Source organism: Pipra filicauda, unplaced genomic scaffold, assembly GCF_003945595.2.
Source record: "Pipra filicauda isolate LSUMZ 115617 unplaced genomic scaffold, ASM394559v2 scaffold498_size1627759_pilon, whole genome shotgun sequence".
NCBI classification, from domain to species: Eukaryota; Metazoa; Chordata; class Aves; order Passeriformes; family Pipridae; genus Pipra; species Pipra filicauda.
In genome coordinates, this window is record NW_024104640.1 from 147324 (window position 1) to 166010 (window position 18687).

At 44.5% G+C, this 18687-nt stretch overlaps 1 protein-coding gene across 2 annotated transcripts in view; it reads right to left on the bottom strand.

The window, feature by feature from the left end:
* Positions 1-6158: 6158 nt before the first annotated feature.
* LOC113989360 (gamma-aminobutyric acid type A receptor subunit pi) overlaps positions 6159-18687 on the bottom strand; it is a 29023-nt gene continuing 16494 nt past the window's right edge. For both annotated transcript variants that reach the window (XM_039386655.1, XM_039386654.1), the window contains 8 exons: positions 18426-18538; positions 16358-16425; positions 14156-14373; positions 13234-13316; positions 10939-11076; positions 9765-9917; positions 9070-9263; positions 6159-8152 (listed from right to left, as the gene is read on the bottom strand). In XM_039386655.1, the coding sequence (XP_039242589.1) occupies positions 7838-8152; positions 9070-9263; positions 9765-9917; positions 10939-11076; positions 13234-13316; positions 14156-14373; positions 16358-16425; positions 18426-18538 (1282 nt within the window). In that variant the 3' untranslated portion in view covers positions 6159-7837. The remainder of the gene's footprint in view (positions 8153-9069; positions 9264-9764; positions 9918-10938; positions 11077-13233; positions 13317-14155; positions 14374-16357; positions 16426-18425; positions 18539-18687) is intronic.

An 18687-nucleotide genomic window follows, 5' to 3' on the forward strand; every position in this document is an offset into this window, starting at 1 on the left:
GTCCATCTGTTTCCCAGCAGATGCACAGAGACAGGAGGCACAGCAGGAAGTGTAAGCCCAAAGTTGACACTGATGGTGCTGCTAGTGACATGTACCAGCAAAGTTCTTAAAAGGGGCAAACCACAGTGTTTCCTGGGAAAGCCTAATAGAGAGATCTCTGAAACTTGGAGACAATGAATATAGAGTCATTTTTCTTGGCAACCTTAACGTTGATGGATAGGACAGTTTGCCATGTCCAGTTTGTATAAGAGCAGCTGATATAAAGTGGCTTCATAGCTGGATATTTTTGAGAAGTTTCATTTCAAATAATATAGTTTTGCCTCTAGCAGTGCTGTGGTTTAGCCCTGTTATTACTGGGAACTAAATCTTTAGGATATTCTAACTATAACTTCAGGGCCTGTTTGATCTATGCAGCAAGGTGAATATTTTCCAAAGCAATGGAAACTTTATAATGGAAAGTTTTATTAGCAAAAACTACCTGTCCCTAAAACCAGCCAGGAAATCAGGCACAGAGAAGAAACCTGAGGGATGCTCCTTCAGCTTCTCCTGCTTTCTCTCACAGCAGTAGTGAGGAAAGTAGTGTTCTTCATGACATCAAATATACAGGTATCCTATATCAGTCCTCCTCTAGGAAAGCAACTAGAAATCAAGTTGTGATACAAGCAAAATTCTCTCCCCTCATCTCTGCTGCACATGGATCTTACACAAACTACTCTTATCTCTTGAGGGAAATAAGTTTCACCCCCAGTGCCAGACCTGACCCCCAGCCAGCACTGCTCTGAGATCTGTGCAGAACGGGATGCACTTCCATTGAAACTTCCAAGGTGTTTTTAGAAGTGTGAGTCTTTCCTGTTCTATGCCAGAACAGTAATATAAATGGGATATTCCCAAGTGATTCCCTTATCTCTTTGGAGCGTGCAGAGCAAAGGGCTGCAGTCAGTAAGGCCTATATGTTGGGAGGGTCCCTGTGGTCCCACAACAGCCTGGAAAGGCAGAGCAGGACCTCCTGGAGCTGCCAGCTGGGCTAAAGTCTCTTTTTCCTCAGGCTAAACCATAAATCAGACTCCAACCTCTTCTTTCCATTTCTCCTCCACAGACGCTATTAGCTCTGCCTTAGGTTCAGGCTGCAACCCCTGGTAATACAGTGTCCAAATAAGTTGTGTCTGGGCAGTGGTGCTCAGGTCAAAATGATCCAGCAATGAAGCTGGAGAGCAGGAATCTGCCTCCCACCACTGCGCTTCAGTTTGTTTGGAATTGTTCCAAAATTTAACACTTCTGACAAACATTTATGTTCACTTGTGATCAGAGAGCTTCAAAGAGATGTCCTGTGCTGTCCAGAGGAGGGGACATGCAGGCTGTGTGTGGGGATGGGAGGCTTTGCTGGATTTAGATGGTTTGGGCACCCATGACATGCATCAGGAGGAGGTGGAAGTTGTGAGAAGGGACAGGAGAAATCTTAAGAGTGAATAAGGACAGAAGGCAACACTTGAGACAAGCTTGGAGGAGCAACATTTAGCCCCGAAAGAAGGGCTGAGAGCACAGGTATTGCCTCTTGCTGTTTAATTTCCTGCTCTTCTCAGGACTTTGTGTGTTGTCTACAGAGAGACAGGACTGCATCAAAGAATCCTGCAGATCAGCACCCTGGGCTTTTTGTGTTCATACCTCCAGAAGGAGTCATGAAGGAGTAATCTCCAGACAACATCATTCATCTCAATTACTTGAGGGAATGGCCTGAAGCTGTGTCAGGGCAGGGTTAGGCTAGATATCAGGAAAAGGTTCTTCCCCCAGAGGGTGATTGGGCGCTGAACAGGCTCCCCAGGGCAGTGGGCACAGCCCCAAGGCTGAGGGAGCTCAGTGTTTGGACAACACTCTCAGGGATGGAGTGGGATTGTTTGGGTGTCCTGTGCAGGGCCAGGAGTTGGACTGGATGATCCTGATGGGTCCCTTCCAACTCAGAATAGTCTGTGATTCTTTGAATACTTGGAGGTTAAAACAAACAAACAAACAAACAATCCATGGCAGATCTCTGGCACAAATGCTGGCAACCATGTTGTGCCGCTGGGAAGACGAAGCTTGTCTAGGGATATTTGCTTTCACTAATGCTTGTGCTCTTGGGGTCAAGATAGGGCAGAGCACTGGGGGGGCTTTGCCAATCTCTAGAAGCCCAGTGCTAGTCCTGTCCCCTTCACTATCCTGATGTTTCTAAGGGTCACAGTACCAAGGGTACCTCATCTGGGATAGCTCTTAGCTTTGCACATTTATTCCTAATAAAAGTCATGGAAGCTGGAAATGGCATTAAGCGAGGGAATATGAATAAAGACTTGGTGTGAGCATGAGTTAAGAAATAAAGGTCTGTGTCCATTTAAATTGGTAGCCAGACTCCCTTTAGCTTAAATGTGCTCAGGATTTCACCCTGTCCTTTCTTTCAGCTAAGCTGGCTTCCTGTTTGAGTTGGCAGGGCAGATACCTTTGTCCCTGTCCAACAGGGCATACTTGGAATTGTTTTTCTCCCAAGCTGATGGAGCACTCTTAGAAGTCTCAGTCTATTCCAGCTGCAGCATGGCTGGACACACCAAACACAAACATTGTGTGTGCACTGCAAGTCAGAATGGTTTTGTGTTAAATACTGTTCTAAAGTAAATGTCTGAAAGCACAAGCAGTCTTGAAGGCCTGGTCTGATCTTGTATTTGTCATTACATTTCATGACAACTGACATGAATCTACGTCTGCACTAAAGAGGCTTTCTCTGCTTATGACAAACACCAGTTAAAAGGTGTGCAGTGATGCTGGAGGAGGGCATTGCTCTTATTATAGCAGTAGAGGGGAAAGGACACTGCCTGGCTGCTCTCCTGTGCCACAGCACATGGCAAAGGTAGACCCAGTCATGTTTGTGGGCTGCAGCAAAAGAGGAAGGCAGGACATCTCTGGGAAGATCTGAACCAATAGTATAAAGCCAAAACTTACTGTCTCCTTGGGAAAGGGGGAGGGAAATAATCTCTATATTTAAAACAAGGCATTGCAGGTGGGCATATATCTCAAACTGGATAAATTTAAAGTTCTGGACTGATGGGAAGACTTGGTCTTAGTGTTGAGAGGCATCCACATGGTCTGACTCTACCTGCAGAGCTTTAATTCCATGTTCTCTGAAGTCTGAGGATTTGTTTTCCAAAGGTCTCAATACAATAAAAACATAATAGAGTCCCAAATTAATAAAGCTGTACATGTTCTATAATTTAGTGGAACTAAAAAATCCACGTTGAAACAGACACAGGCCATTTCCATTCAAATCCCTCTTCTGCTAGAGGCTTGGGTAAAAGGAGGGACTCTCCAGTGTGACTGAAAATAAAACCCCTATGACATACTAGAAAGACCAAAACCAGATGGCTTCTGGATTGACAGGCTTCCAGAGTGCCACGTTCTCAGGCCATGCCTCCAGGCAGTTCAGTGCTAAGCAGATGCAGCTGCCCGGCAGGCCCTGCTGAAGCCCTGTCCTAAAAGACAGGAATCAGAACCTCATCGTGCTGGTACACCCTGGATCTGAAAATTTCTTCTGTTTCAAAACTGTGCCAGTATACACTATACTTATCTTGGTGTAGGATCTGCAGTCTCCCCAGGGAATACATTGACGTTATACGAAAGCTTTTCTTTTTGGAGGACAAAAAAGCAACTTCATATCAAGAACTAAATTTGCTTCCTCTTCCCTGTTCACAATTCATAACTCTTCTGTTAATTTAGCTTACTAGCAGGGATGAGCACCCAAATGTCAGCTCTAAAATACGGATTTCTTGTTTGCAATCCTCTGATCTAACCTGATGAAGAAAGTAAGACATAACAGATTTTTGGGCCCAACCAAAGCAGACTGCAGTTCAATATTGAATTCTCCTGGTGAACTGCCAAGAGAGTAAAAAACAATTTAAAAGGGTTTGAAACTACAGGAACTTCGTGAAAAACTGCAGGATTTGAGACAAAGATCTGAAAAAGGTAAGAAGAAAGAAAGAAAATGTATCAAATTATTCATTATAGTCTTAACACTCTCCTCAGATTAACAAGAAGCCCATTGGCTGATCCCAAGTGTAACAACAGGCTGTAATTTAAACCAGCTTTTATTCATTAATGAATAGAAAAGTTATATCAGTGAGAACTTTGATAAAACCTGTGCCAAGTACCAGCACTAAACAGTCTTTCCTTGTAAAGATGTGGCTTGCTACCTGATTGTGTGTTGGGATACTAACTATTGGTTTATGCTACCAATTCAATCACTTGGTTTTAAATGAAATTAACCTTGTGAAAATGTGGACTATTCCTTTCAGCAGATGGTACTGTTTGTGTATACAAATACCTCTTGGAAATGTTAATGTAAACCACATGCTCTGAAATGACAGGATTCCTGCACTGAGCCCTTTATCCTCCTGAAAATGAAAAATAACACTCTGTGAGCTCAGACTGGTGGCTGCTGCAGCAAGACCAGTGCCTGCTTATTGCTTATGCTGGCTGAACTGGGCACAAGAACAGTGAGGGGAAAAACAGGTGGAGGGCATAGAAAGAATGTGGGGCTGTGGTGCTTCTCTCCCCTAAACACCTGTATTAGCTCTAGAGGAGGGATGCAAATAGCCACTGTTAACCTGTTTGAGCTCTCCTCTACATTGCAGCTCCTTCATATTTTACTGGATAAATTAATCCCCAAAGTGCTTTATGCTGCTGTTCCTAGACTGTTTTTGGTCGCCAGCTAGAGTGACTCCTCAGAGCATATTCTGAGGCTTTACATTCCTCTGGGTTACAAGCATTTGCATCTCTCGTGAGTTGCCTGATGCTGTTCACTATCCATCTTGCTTCCCCATGTCAACATTCGCAAGGATCTGTCCTCAAAGCCTTAGAGAGCAAATGTTCTTAAAAAGAGACAGATTGCAAAAGCTGCAGCTTAGGGCAACGTTCTGCAGACCAGAACTATCACTGCAATGCAGAATTATCTCAAAAAGCCAGTCAGTCTTTTCCTCTGTACATTCACATTCTGCCAAGAGCACAAACAAACTGGCACCCTGTAAATAGTGGAATTTACAGTGAAATAGTAGACCTTAGGGATAACTCTGTCCTCTACCAAGCTCCCTCAGAGCTATAGGGCAGATGTGGTCAGTGGGAGATGGAACAGCTCCGAGCACAGAAACCATCAGGTTGGAAGCTGCCACTCAAACTGGTTCCTGTTCCCTGTAGAGCTGTGCAAGGCTGAACCCTTAAGCAAAACAGAGCTGTGTGCAGTGCTTAACCTGTGGCTTTGTCCTCACTGCAGATTATGTGTTACATACCAGTCCTTTGTGGAAAAGGCTGATTCTCATATGAATGTGTCTGAATATTTGGAAAAAAACCTCCTTCCCCTACTACCTTCTGTCCTTCCTTTCCTTCTTGAAGTTGCCAAAATCAGCAATAAATTGGAATAGACAGAGCTGACACTTTTCAAGACAACATGTGGTTGGCTAGGCTGGGTCACCAAAAAGTGCACAGAGGTGTAACTTAGAACAAGTCCTGAACAATGTCAAAACATCAAAGTTGTAACAAAAGCTGCAGGTAATGAAAGCAAGTCTTGAGGGTGGCTGTCTGCTGTAATCATGGAATTGGTCAGGCTGGAAGAGGCCTTTCTGGGGAAGAGTCTGGAGCACAAGTCTGATGAGGAGCAGCTGAGAGAGCTGGGGGGGCTCAGCCTGGAGAAAAGGAGGCTCAGGGGGGACCTTCTGGCTCTGCAACTCCCTGACAGGAGGGGGGAGCTGGGGGGGGTGTCGGGCTGTGCTCCCAGGGAACAAGGGACAGGAGAGGAAATGGCCTCAAGCTGTGCCAGGGGAAGTTTGGAGTGGATATCGGGGAAACTTTCTTCACTGGAAGGGTGGTGGCATTGGAACAGACTGCCCAGGGCAGAGGGTGGAGTCCCCATCCCTTCAGGGATTTAAAAGCTGTGTGGATGTGGCACTTGGGGACATGGGTTAGTGGTGGCCTTGGCAGTGTTTGCGGAACAGTTGGACTTGATCTTAGAGAGCTTTGTACAAAGAAATTCCTTTTGTTAACATTAATATTTGGTGGCTGGAGCACATTAGGGCATTTTAGTTGGGTTTGACAGAAAGAAACTGATACAGAAAGAAGGTAATGATTTTTTTAATAGAGTATCTCTCTGGGGGGTTGTGTTCATATCACAAACGTTCACTTTATTACATTTTATGGAATGGACTTTAAATGCCGGTATATACAAGACAACATTTCATTATTGGAGTTTGTGTTTATTCACTTGCCATTGTCAGTCTGTTCCCCTTTGTTTTCTCGTGCTGCTTTTTGTAAAAGCTATGATTTATGAATATGAGGTTTAGATCCCTCACAATATAGCACACTGAAGTGGTTCAATAAAAAGTTATTAAAGTAAAAAATCTATAGTTTTGCATGCTCTGCCCACCTTGTAGAGGAATCCCCAATAAGAGATTCTTACACTAAGCAAACACTGTAATATAAGCTGCCTGCTGAGAGGCCTCAGTCAGAACTGTGCTGAATGGCGGCCATTGCAGGCAATTCCAGTCCTGCCCACATAACTGCAGGATTACACCCTCCCAGTTACAAAAGTAGCATAGACCAAAAAAGGTCGGGGAGAAACCTGCCATAAAATGTCAATTTTATAACCAGGAAATAAAGACTTTCAGTAGCCTTAAGCTGCACAGTACCAAATGGCACATAACTGTGTGTGCACCACATTGAATTTATCTTTAAAAGAAAGCTCTGGGTCCTGCTGATTGCAGGATAAACAAAGATGACTTTGGGCAGTTTCCAGAGCCCACTTAGAATCTGAATTTCTGCAGAAAAGTAGCACTTTTCCAGGCTAAAATAGAGAGTGAAAGGGTGATTTAGACTACCCTCCCTCAGCCCACACGTGTTTTTCACCCAGCAGTATTGACTTGCCACAGCTGCACAGCCACATAAAAGAGGGGATGACAAATGGACCACTCAAGCCTGTGGCTGGCAAGAAATGAGAGCTGCTTATAACAGTGAGAGCTGAAGGAAGCATTCTCCAGGATGAAAAATAATGTGTGAGGAAGACATGGAAGGTGGTAGAATCTGTTCAACAGCAGCACAGCAGGAGGAGTATAAGAGATGGGTTACCAAACAATTTTGCTGCCTCTATTTTGTGTTCCCAAATCTCTGAAAAAATTTTGCTCACTACAAACAGCAAGCCCTCTGTCTGTCTGAGGGAGGGAGAACTTCAGCAAGTGAGGATTACCTCAATGAGTGACAGGCGTTAAAAGCACTGAGGCACACCACAGCCAGCAGGACCAAAATCCCCGGCCTGGCACCGCGTGCCCCCAGGAAGCACCATGCACAGGAACGCTCCTGAGCACAGAGTGCTGCTGTGCTCGGCTTCTCCCACTGCAACAGAGCAGCTACTGAGGAAGCAATCACAGTCCCTCTGTTATCTCTGGCAAACAAAGAATAACAGCTTTGTTTTTGTTTGTATAATCCTATACACTCTCTTGGAGATCTAAACTTGAAGGTTCTAACCTGCTCCAGGCTACCAAAACAATTTTGCCACCTGTAGTGCTCTGCTTCGTGCAGTCCTGCACACCCATCTCCAGCAGGTGAGATGCTGGAAGGAAACACAGGTACGAGTGACAGGGCCCAGCACAGCCACTCAGCTGAACAGGCTGCTGTCCAGAGTCAGTGTTGCATCTTGAACACCTCACACACTCTTCTGCTGGGTACCTGAGGACACAAGCATTTTGTCCACATTGAATTCATCGATGTTAGATACCTGGATACCCATTGGCTCAATTCCTTTCCTGCTGAAGTAGGAGGATGAAGCAACTAACTTCTACTAAAAATATAGATAATAAGCCCAATAAAACACATTGACCAGCATGAAAAACAAAGGGAAAAGCAATTTGGAGTAGTGGTCCACATTGCCAGGGTTCTGAATTGTGAAATAACCAATAATCCTGTGCATTTTGTTTCTCAAGACACATTTGATTTTCTCATGGCTTTTCATAGTCAAATCACTGCAGTTAACATTATCACTGGAAATTTCAATGCTTGTGAAGCTGATTTTCTGTTTATAGCTGGTGATGGAATTGTTGAGGATATTAGTGATGTTGACATCTTCCATTTCTTTAGTGATCTTATTTGCCGGCCCCTAGGAAACAAGAGTGCAGAGCTAGTTTTAGGATCCGTCTTCTCCTGCAGAGGAAGGAAACCATAAGGATATAGATAAAAGAGTGGTTGTATGTGGTCATCCACTCAAACATCCCTATTTTTAGGAGGGCCTGAGGTCCCAGAGATGCTTGTGTTTCCACCACTGTATTTCTAGAGGTATTTTTAGACCTTGAGCAAATCTCACTCTGTCACTGAGCAACCCAGTGCAACCCAACATGCATCTCCTCCTGGACATCCATCTCTTCATGTCTACTCAGTAACTTAATGGCTGGGGAACACAGCATTGAAGTGGGAAACCTCTTTTCCCTCTAACAGGATTTGGGCCCTTGATGACTACTGGACTATGGTCATAGCTGACTTTTTAATTTCTCACACTAAAGCAGAGCACTTGAACAATGCACTCTCGCAATCCCCATGGAACATGGTGGGACTGATGTTTGGTAGTGTCTTCTGGGAAAGGAGGAAGAAGGGTTCATATTTCCTTTGTAAAAAAAGAGCAAAGTACCTTCCTAATCAGAGTTATTCCATAGGAGAGCAAAGAGGTGTGTTATACTGGGTCTTCTCTGGCTGCATTTTGAAAGGAGCAGAGGTGCTTCATGCTCACGTGAGCTCAGTTCAGGGCCACAGACCCAATTCCAGTGGCAGGCCAAAGTGCCTTCCTGAATGTGGTCTGATGAACCCAATATGACCGTCAGCTGAGGCTGCTGCTCAGACGTCTGTCAGAGACACAGTGCTCTAGAGCTATTCATGTGCTTGCTGCACACAAAAATAAAGATTTAGTGCCATTTAGGAGAAGCCAGTGTTAATGTACCCGTAACAGGAAGACCATTTGTCTTATTCAGTTAATGGAGAACTAATTGCTGCCAATCCAAGATCTCTGGGCTTATCAGGCCTTACCTCTTGAGGTACTTTAGCTGCACACTTTTGTGATGAGCTGTAGTGAGCCACTGCATATTCCACAAGGGCACCAAAGATGAAGCTGAAGCAGATGCCAAGATAAACATCAATGGCCTTAATGAAACAGTTGGTTTTTGAAAGTGAACTTCGTGAGCCGATCATCAGAGTTGTCATGGAAAGCACTGTTGTAACTCCTTGGAAAGCAGAAAAAGAGATACCTTCTCTTGTGGACTCTTCGGAAAAGTCCTGGCCTACCCTTCTGCACATGTTGTTGCTCATATCACTTCTTACCAAATCCAAATCATCCATCACAGCAACTGAAATGCTTTTGCAGCACTAGCTACAAGTTTCACACAGGCTCTCCCTACTATTGACAACTTGGCTCCAATAAGCACTTGGCTCTCTTCTTTTTCTGGCTTTCTGTAAAAAATTCCCCCATCCTGCTCCCTCCAAAGCACACCACAAAGAATGTGTGCTCTGTCCTCTGCTCTCTGCTGTGAATCTCCTGGGAGCCTTGGCAGGTGGGCACGTGTACCTGCCACAGCACATCCTCCATGCTAACCCAGCTCTGCCCCAAGCAACAGCAGGTCAATAGACTATCTCGGAGCAGAGAGCTCAAGAAAAGGACCATCTACCCAACCTTCAGAGGCTGCCCTGCCAGCTTAAGTCTTCTCAATTCCTCAGCAATAACTCACCAATGCAGGTTCTTGCAGGCACTGAGTCCAATGTGATCCAAAAAGAAACCCAGGACAACATGACGAGCAGAGTGGAGGGCACATAGGTCTCCAAAATGAAGTAAAGTACATTTCTTCTTAGCTCAAACTGTAATATCAGACGTGGGTAACTGCCTGATCATGAAAGGAAGAAACTCAGTGAGCATGAGATTCCCAAGGACACCTGAAGTGAAACTGGAACAGCCCAGCACCAGCCCTTCAGCTGAGGGACCTCAGCAGAGCCACACCATGATTGTGGGGGAGGCATTGCTTCACCTCAGAGGGCTTGCTTTGCCAACACATCCCACACGAGAGGACACACAGCACTGACAGGGCAGGGACATCCAACGACGCAGGGTTTGCAGAAGGGCTCCTGGGCTTCAGCCCCAGTAGAAATATGTGACAGCAGTGCCTTAACTGGGAGCAGAGCAGGGCTGGTGCTGTCCCCTGCTCTTGCACACTCAGCTCAGTGTACTTTTCCCAACACTGCTTGGAAGGGGCATTGCCAAGTTCAGGCTCATCTGATGGCTGAGAAAGAGGCAAAAGATTTGTCTCTTGATTTCAGCAGGCTCTGGCTCACATCCCAAAGCTCACATCCCACTACCTTATCATCACAAGGAATTAGATGCCCTGTTTTCATTAGCAATTTGTGATCTTTGATAATGGTATCCTTTTCTGCTCAAAAAAATTCAGTCAATTTTTTAAAATCAATTATTTGTAAATACTGACGTAAGGGTTCTGGGGCTGGATCAGTAATGTTTTCAGGATATAGTTCTGCTGTTTAAACAATAGCTCCCTTTGAAACGTAGAAACAAAGTCTGTGTTGTTCATGGGCTGTGTACACAACAGAACAACAAAACACTGTTATTTTTAAAACCTTCTAAGGAAGTTTTGCCCCCCTTTCACAGTGTCTGTGACTGGAGAGAAGAGTATTTACACTGATAATGAAAAAGACACTGAATTCTGATGTACAAAGAGATGTTATTCCATCATGATAGAATTGTAATTTACAATCAAAAGTATATTTTAAAAATTAATTTTACTCCCAGTTACTGTAACTTTATAGAAAGAAGGGAGAAGGTTTCTTCAGGTATGTGTGGAGATGTGATGGGAAATACCCAAGAGCTTTCCTTGCCTTTTTCTTTCACAAATTTACCTGTCTCCTGCTGTGACTTGGAGACCAGGGTGTAGTAACGCTCCACCGTGTACTGGGAGAGCCGCAGCTGCTCCATGCCATGGACAGAGTCGTTTCCTCTCAGCCATGTGAAGGTGACATCGTTTTCATCATAGCCCCCTAAGGAGAACACAGAGACCTGTCTGATTGTGGTTTAGCCATTACAGCTTGGCTGCTGCCCTGCTCTGAGTCCTGAGGGGGAACACAGCCACGATCCAGGCATTGCAGGCTGGACGAAGGCCCTCAGAGCTGTGTCAGACCATGGGCAGACCTTGGCTGTGCTTTCATTGCTGCACTTTGTCTGCTGGTCCAGGTTTCAATAGGAACACGTGCCTCTGGGAATGACACACAACATGCAAGCCTGCAGAGAGTCTATTTCAATCCTTTACATGGGGTATTTCTGATTTAAAGATAATCGATTGCTGTCATGCACAGCTTGATTACATGCAGCAGGATTAAACACTGCAGCAAGTAAGCCTCAAATGTAGTCTCTTCAGTCTGAGAGGAGAGCAGGAGATACACAGTGCTTAAAAATAGAGAATTCAGATCCCACTGAGTCCCTTACCAAGGAGCAGAAGCACATTTCACTGAATCACCTATTCAAGTGCCTAAAAATAGGAGAAAATGCATTTTCAGTCAGTCAGAAGCTTAGAACTGAGACTGCTACATGGTTATGAACTAGGTTCCTCTGACTGGATACGCATTGCCCAGAAAACTTGCTCATAAAGGCAACTGTTTCTACAAATCATTCCTCCTATCCCCAAAGGCATTAAGTTACTGAGAACAAATAAATGCCCCTGACATTTAAGTAACACCAAATTCCTGCCTCCAAAGAAGTGGGACTCCTTATATGCCACCTGAGTAAGTGCTTCCAGGAATGTAAGTGATGGCATAACCTCAGGTTGGACTGAGGGATATCTCAGTCTGAGAGATAAAGCTTGTACTGAATCACCAGCCTGCCATTCTCTTCAAAAATTTCACTTAATTTAGGAAACAAGCCCATCAGTCTCACTGATGTAATTATTTTATTTTATTTGAGACCACGCGTAAGGACACTGTGATTCTGGTAATAACCCGTTCGTCCTGGTAGGAGGAATCAGATGCAGTTGCAGCTCTGTTTTCATCTAATTGTGTTTTCTTATTAGACACAAATTACCAGAGCTTGAGCGAGATAAACTCCTAAATTAGGTGTCCAGAGTATGAATCCCTGAGTAGAATCCTAAGCATATGACTTTTCTAAGTTTCTAAGTGGTTTTATAAATTGTAGTTACTCAGGAAAATTTTATAATAAATGATAGATTGTTGTTAATTCATCTGGCATATATTTAAATAGCATTATTTCTGGGCACTTATCCTAATGAAATCTCCAGTGGGCAATGTGTATGTAATTTCATTGGAATTATACAGCAACTCAACATGATGTAGGACCCAATCACTTTTAAACCAGGCCCAAACAAGCTCCGCTTTAGCAGAAGAGGCCAATCATTATTATTTCAAGAGCTGTGCTTTGTAATAAAGTTAACCATGGTGAACTAATATGATTTTAATGTGAAAATAATATGTGCTTCCCTAGGTGCTTCATGCTGCAACCTCAAAAGTTAAAAAGCTGATGTTTTCAGTGCTGACATGTTTGGTTTTGTGCCATCAAGCAGGAGATGAAGCCTGCTCATTGTGGAGCTTCACAGCACACAGCAGCACTGAGCTGGCTGAGCTCTGGGCTAACAACCCTGGAGTGGTCTAAATTTTCCTGGAGCCTTTCTCAGCCAGCATTGCCATAGATGAACTTTTAATCTCATTGAGAGCAGAACTCACTGACAATTCCTTTTCTTAAGACTTCCCAGTCAGAGACTCTTCTGTTGACAAGGGTACTAGATACCTAAAAATGTGAGAGGTTGTTCCTTGCCATACCCCATCCCATGCCCTTACCCCACAGGTTAGTTTTGAAGAAGCTGTGTGTTCAAAAGGTACCAAATTTGGAAAACCAGCCAATATTACTTCAACTTTTCTGTGCAAAATTGAAATATCTGCATTTCAATATAAATATTCGTTATTATCACTCTTTTTGCATAGTCTGCACAGTGACAGAAATTCTCTGGACTGTGGATTTTAACACAAACATTTGAAAATTGATGATGCAAAAGTTGTTTTCTTTTGGACATTAGTATCTGCAGGACTGAAAGTCTACTCCAGAAAGCCACTGCACTGAATCCAAATATTCAAGATATGTAGTTATTTATGAATAAACAAATTTAGAGTTTTCTAGAATGTTACACTTACAGCTTTCTAGCTGCAGTCTGCATGTTTGTGTGTCCATAGGATATTTTGACAGGTCCATGTTACAGGCAACAGTAGTAGTGATTCTGTAGGAGGAGAAAGAACTCTGAAAGTTGCAATAAAAGCATGTAATGAAATACCTGTTTTACATAACAAACTGGATGACAAAGACTCTGCTCTGTCATTAGGCCTATGAAATGAATGAATTTAGAACCCTCCTTAAGAGCATGTGCTCTCTGCAGCCACCCTGATGAATATATATAACCCAAGCAGGAATTTTGCTTTGCTCTGGTGGGAGATTTGGTGTAGATTCACATTTTTTCCAGTGCTACAGCTTGCACATCTGAAGAAGTCACCACTTGTGACGTGAAGGAACGTTAATGAAGGGCACACATATTCTGCTTTGCTCTCATGGGGAGGTAAATGAGTTTTACTTTGCAGTTGAGGTAACTGGGACCTAGTTACTGTGATTAAAGGAGACAGAGCACTGTAGGAACTGCTAACACAACCACAGAGCACATTCCTGCAGTACACAGACATATACAGTTTTCAGTAAAAAACAGAAGTCATTGCTACATGGCACTGGATAAACAAACAGGTTTCCACTATCAGTTAAACTTTCACTGTTATAATGTCCTCTTTCTATTCCTCCTCTGTCTCCACCTGACTTGACTTTTCTTGGGTGACACCGAAACTTGTGAGCTTTCTGAGTGGGCACAATGTGCAGGACACAGCATATACCATGATGAGAAATCCTGATCCTTGACTGGCATTTGCAGGAGGCCAGAACAGGGGGAAATGCCTTGGAAGAGTGTGGTCACAGTAGGCTCATTGACCCTAAGCTCCTGACCCGTGACAGCTGCTGTCTGGTGTAATTCTGGGAATCTATTCTGATCCCTCAGCCCCAAAGCAAAGGGTGATTCACCTCAAGGCATACAAGATGGTGCCATTAGAGAACAGCCTGATGAGACGGTTGCCCACGGTGACGTCGTGCAGGAAGGACCTTTTGGACTCCACGATGTAGGTGTCTGGCACCCAGAGCAGCTCTGCCAGGCGAGCATCCAGCGTGAAGCTCCTGTTGCCGTGGAAGACCAGCCGGGGGTCTGTCCAGCGCTGCCGCAGGGATATGGTAGCTGTGTAATCCTGGGAAAGAGAGGAGAGCCTGTGAGGATGCATGTCCAGAACCTGCACAGCACAGCCACGGGCATGCCACGTGTGACAAGAGACATGGCACACATTTTTTAACCTGTCACAACCAGACTTCAATGAAGCCTCAAGCTTTATTTTCAGCATAGTTTTATTTATTCAGTAATATTTTTAATATACTATATTCTGAGGTATGGTGTTTGAGGACTAAAGATTATACTTACAGTGCTTTTTTTAAAATAATGAGCAATTACTGTGATTGATATTTTTTTGTGTTCATTGTGCAGGTAAGAAAACATATGGGAAACACACACTTGAGGCCACCCAGTAAGTCATTGACATTACAGATGAGTCATTGTCTAGAGCTGGGAAATTCCACACGCACTATAAATATGATCATGAAAGACACATTGGCACTGGAGGAAAAAAGGTAAGTGAATCCAACCTGTTACTTCACTGAGGTCTTAAAAAAGCCCCAAACAAAGGAAAAAATTAAACTGATATCTTTTCTTTTAATAGCAGTTTTGAATCTGGGATTAACTTGTGTTTAGCCTGCCAAAATCGACCTGCAGTGGCTGGAGCATTTTCACACAGCCCCAGCAGAAAAGAATAAGCAGCACTCCCTCAGCTCTGAAGCCAATGCTTTGCTGAGCCTTCTGGACACACACAGGCACTGCTGGACTATTTCACTTCCATCCTTACAGTCCAAGTACATGCAACCAGTAATGCCTTTTATTTTCAGAACATCTCTGTCACAGACGGACTGGCACTGGCACTTGTGTTAACAGCCTGAAGTCACTGTTTCACCACAGAAATGCTGCCTGGCTTTGGAAGATCAAGCAGTTCTGCTTCATTCCATCTCTAGTTTTTAAAATGCTCTAAGGAATTAAGGAATATCAGTGATAGCTTTTGCAACTTTTAAAATTTCGCTCTTGGCCTGTGATGGAGTAAAAAAAAAGTCAAAGCCTTGTTATGGCTTTCAATACAGTGAGTTATAGTAGTGACAAAAGTGAAGAATTCTGGTTGATTTTCCAGCTTTGAGCAAGACACAGAGTGAGCCTCTGCAATATTTTCCATATGGTCAAAGAAATTTAGATGGATCATCCAGAAAAACTCCAGAACATGATCTATTTTACAAGGGACTTCAATTAAGTGAGAGGTTTGTGAATAATTGATTTTGTTGGTTCTGCTCCTTCCCCAAAACGAATACCTTTAGCAAAGTTAAAATATTTTATTTAGTGAACTTGGTTAATTTGTTGGAAGGAGGCAGAAAAACATAATTGGTGGTGGTAGTCTTGAAAATGCAGAAATTAAGTGTCGACATTTTTCCTGAATGACCTTCTAACTCTTTGGACTGAAATTATTTGCTGAATTTACCCAAGTTGCCTATGATTTTGGCCAACCCGAAACAGGAGCTTTCAGTGATCAGTGTTTGAAATCCAGTTATTATCAGAAGCAGAATGTACCAGACTCACCAGTGATGGGAAGATTTAAGAGATGTTTCAGGTTTTTTTTCTTTCCTTGGGAAGGCCAGTCCTTTGAGCCTCAGCCTGTGTCTCAGCTCAAAGCCTTACTTCTCCTCCTTGAGAAAAAACCCTGTCTGGGATTTCAGTCAGTGCCAGCACGTCCAACAGAGCCCATCCCTGTCCCACACAAAGGGCTCCTATATGGAGGAAAGGTAAGGGAGAGGAAATGCCACACAGTACTGATTTTTTCCATTCCCAAGGGGCCTGATTTCCACGAGGTGCTGAATTTTTGACCAGTAGGACCTTTGGAGCCACTTCTATTTACTTGCAAGCCCACATTACTACGGCATCTACGCAGTCTGCAGTCATAGATGAGCCCTGTTTTCATCACACCTCTGAAAGTGGTCAATAGCCCAGAACAGCAAAGTAGCTTCAAGTGACCATTTCTGTGGTCACAGAATACATGCCAAGTCTCTCAGGCTCTTATCTCATAAAATGAAAATTCTTTCACTTACCATGTTGCTCTCGGATATACTGGAAATACTTGCAATGTCCAGACTCATTGCAATTTGAACAGGTTCTCCTGGGGAGGGAAAGAAATGCCTCAGCAGAGAGAAGGGAAGTGTGAAGGGCACAGTAAAGCCACTCAGGATGCTGTGCAGCGTGGGCACTGCCCCCAGCCTCACACGCTATCCCTAAAACCACAGAGGGCCAAAGAGCATTAGGTTCACAAATTACATGATCCAAAATACAGTTGTCACTGTCAGGGAGCTGGAGTTCTCTTCTGGTGCTGGTAGCAGAGGGCAAATACCCACCAGCACCATCTGTGAAGCTGAGCAGTTTGGATCAGCAGCATTTCAGTGGCATTTGTGGGTGGCTGGGCAGACAGGGCCACTGTCCCTTTGCTTCCCAGCCCCCCCCCCGGAGCGGCCCGGCCGGTAACTCCGCACTGGGCACTGCTCGCAGCTCTGCCCGCGCACGGCAGCGATGGGCAGCCCCGGTGCTCTGGGAGGCAGGAATGCACTGATTCCCGGGAACAAACCGCAAGTGCAACAGCCTTTGCCTCTTGTTAGTTACTACTCGACCGTTCTATTTGCAAACCAACTTTCAGCACTCACGCCCTGGATCTGGGGAGCGCTGACACCGACTGCGGAGATCCACCGCGAGAGGGCGGCACCGCCCGGGAACGGCCGGGAGCGACCGGGAATCTCCGGGAACGGCCGGGAATCGCCGGGAACGCCCCGGGAACCAGCCGGGAACGGCCCAGAGCCAGCAGCGGCCCTGCAGAGGGAAATGCTGCACCAGCGCAGAGACATAAACTGTGTCTCTGGTTGTGCCTGGTTTGTCTGATCCCCGGGACGAATGTGGGGCTCCAAGCAGGGCTTTCCAAGACATGCCTCTGCCTAAGTGGCGACACAGCAATGCCTTTCCTCTTGGCATTGCTAAAATTCAATTTCATCATCAGTTTCATTTGCAAAGGATGTATTTTTTTAATGTAGGTGTCATTCATGCCCTCCGTCTATTTGGACTCTTGAAGCCCAGTCCAGTTACTGACCACAGGTTCAATCTGTGAGGACTCAGGCCTCTGGAGGAGGTGACACCAGTCCTGATCATTTTTGTATAACATCTGCCATAGATGCAGCTGATCTCCGTTTCATCGTGGAGAAGCATCTCTTCACTGGTGTGAGAAGAGTTGGAGGAGCTTTACTAGTCAGTCATGAGGTCAGATGTTCCAGGCAAAACAAGACAGCAAATTCTGTATTGTCCCAGAAATTTATTACCGTGGTCAGAAAATGGAAGAAGCTCAGTAGCAGCAGGTCAGCCTACAATGGGAAACATCCAAGGCCTTGTGAAAGTCAATGGGAAATTTTTCTGTCAAGCAGAGTTTCATTAATGGGTTCTGGCAGAAAACCAAAATTAATAGGAATAAAAAATGGTCATAGCTGTTTTTTAAACTTTCATTGATAGTTTTCAGATGCTGAATGTCATTCTGAGAAACCTTTTACTCTGTGTGATTACAGCACTCATCTGGAAAGTGGGAGACCTGACACCAAATTTGGTCAAGAGCCTCAGGTAAGTTCCTAAATGCCTGCCCGCTCCCGACTCCCCAGTCTCACCAAGGTTTAAAGCACGTTTGTATCTCAGTGGAAAGAGAAGATGTGTCAAAAGTCAATATTCCTGGCAAGAAGAGTGCCTTCGTTCCTCTATAGCTGCAATCTACTAAATAGCTGTACATGAACATCTGTAAAGCAGAAAATCAAAGACTCAGGCTCTAAACAAAAGCTTGTACAGTTAGAGCAGAATTTAGTTACTTGGTCAGGTCTTTCCTAGAGATGTTGAAGTTTATAAATTCCCTGCTCTCAGCCTCAGAGATGGACATGTTCTCAAGGCCCACACATACATGCACCAGGTATTCAAGACAACAGTGGATGCACAGGAAGGAAGGGCAGCCCTGGCCACCACCTAATTTGAAAGAAACACAACCTTTCAAACTGCAGCATTCTAAAACAAGCTTAAAGCATCCCCTCCACCTGAGCCTTACAGGCTGTTCTTGAAATGCTCACATGCGTGGAGCCAACGTACCACCAAAGTAGGGCCGGAGGTATTTGTTGTATCCCATGGTGAGGTTCTCAAATCCAGGAAGGGATGTTGTGTCGCTGCTGTGCAAGCTGGATACGTGACCCAGGGAGCACCTCCTGGGGACACAAATACGTACTGTGACGCGTGGGCTGGGCACATCTGGTGTGCAGCTGCAGCTGTATTTGCAGCTTGTGCTCAAACAAGCAAACTGCATAAAATAGTTATTAAAAACAAGTAGATAATTGAAATTACAAGCACTTGCTCA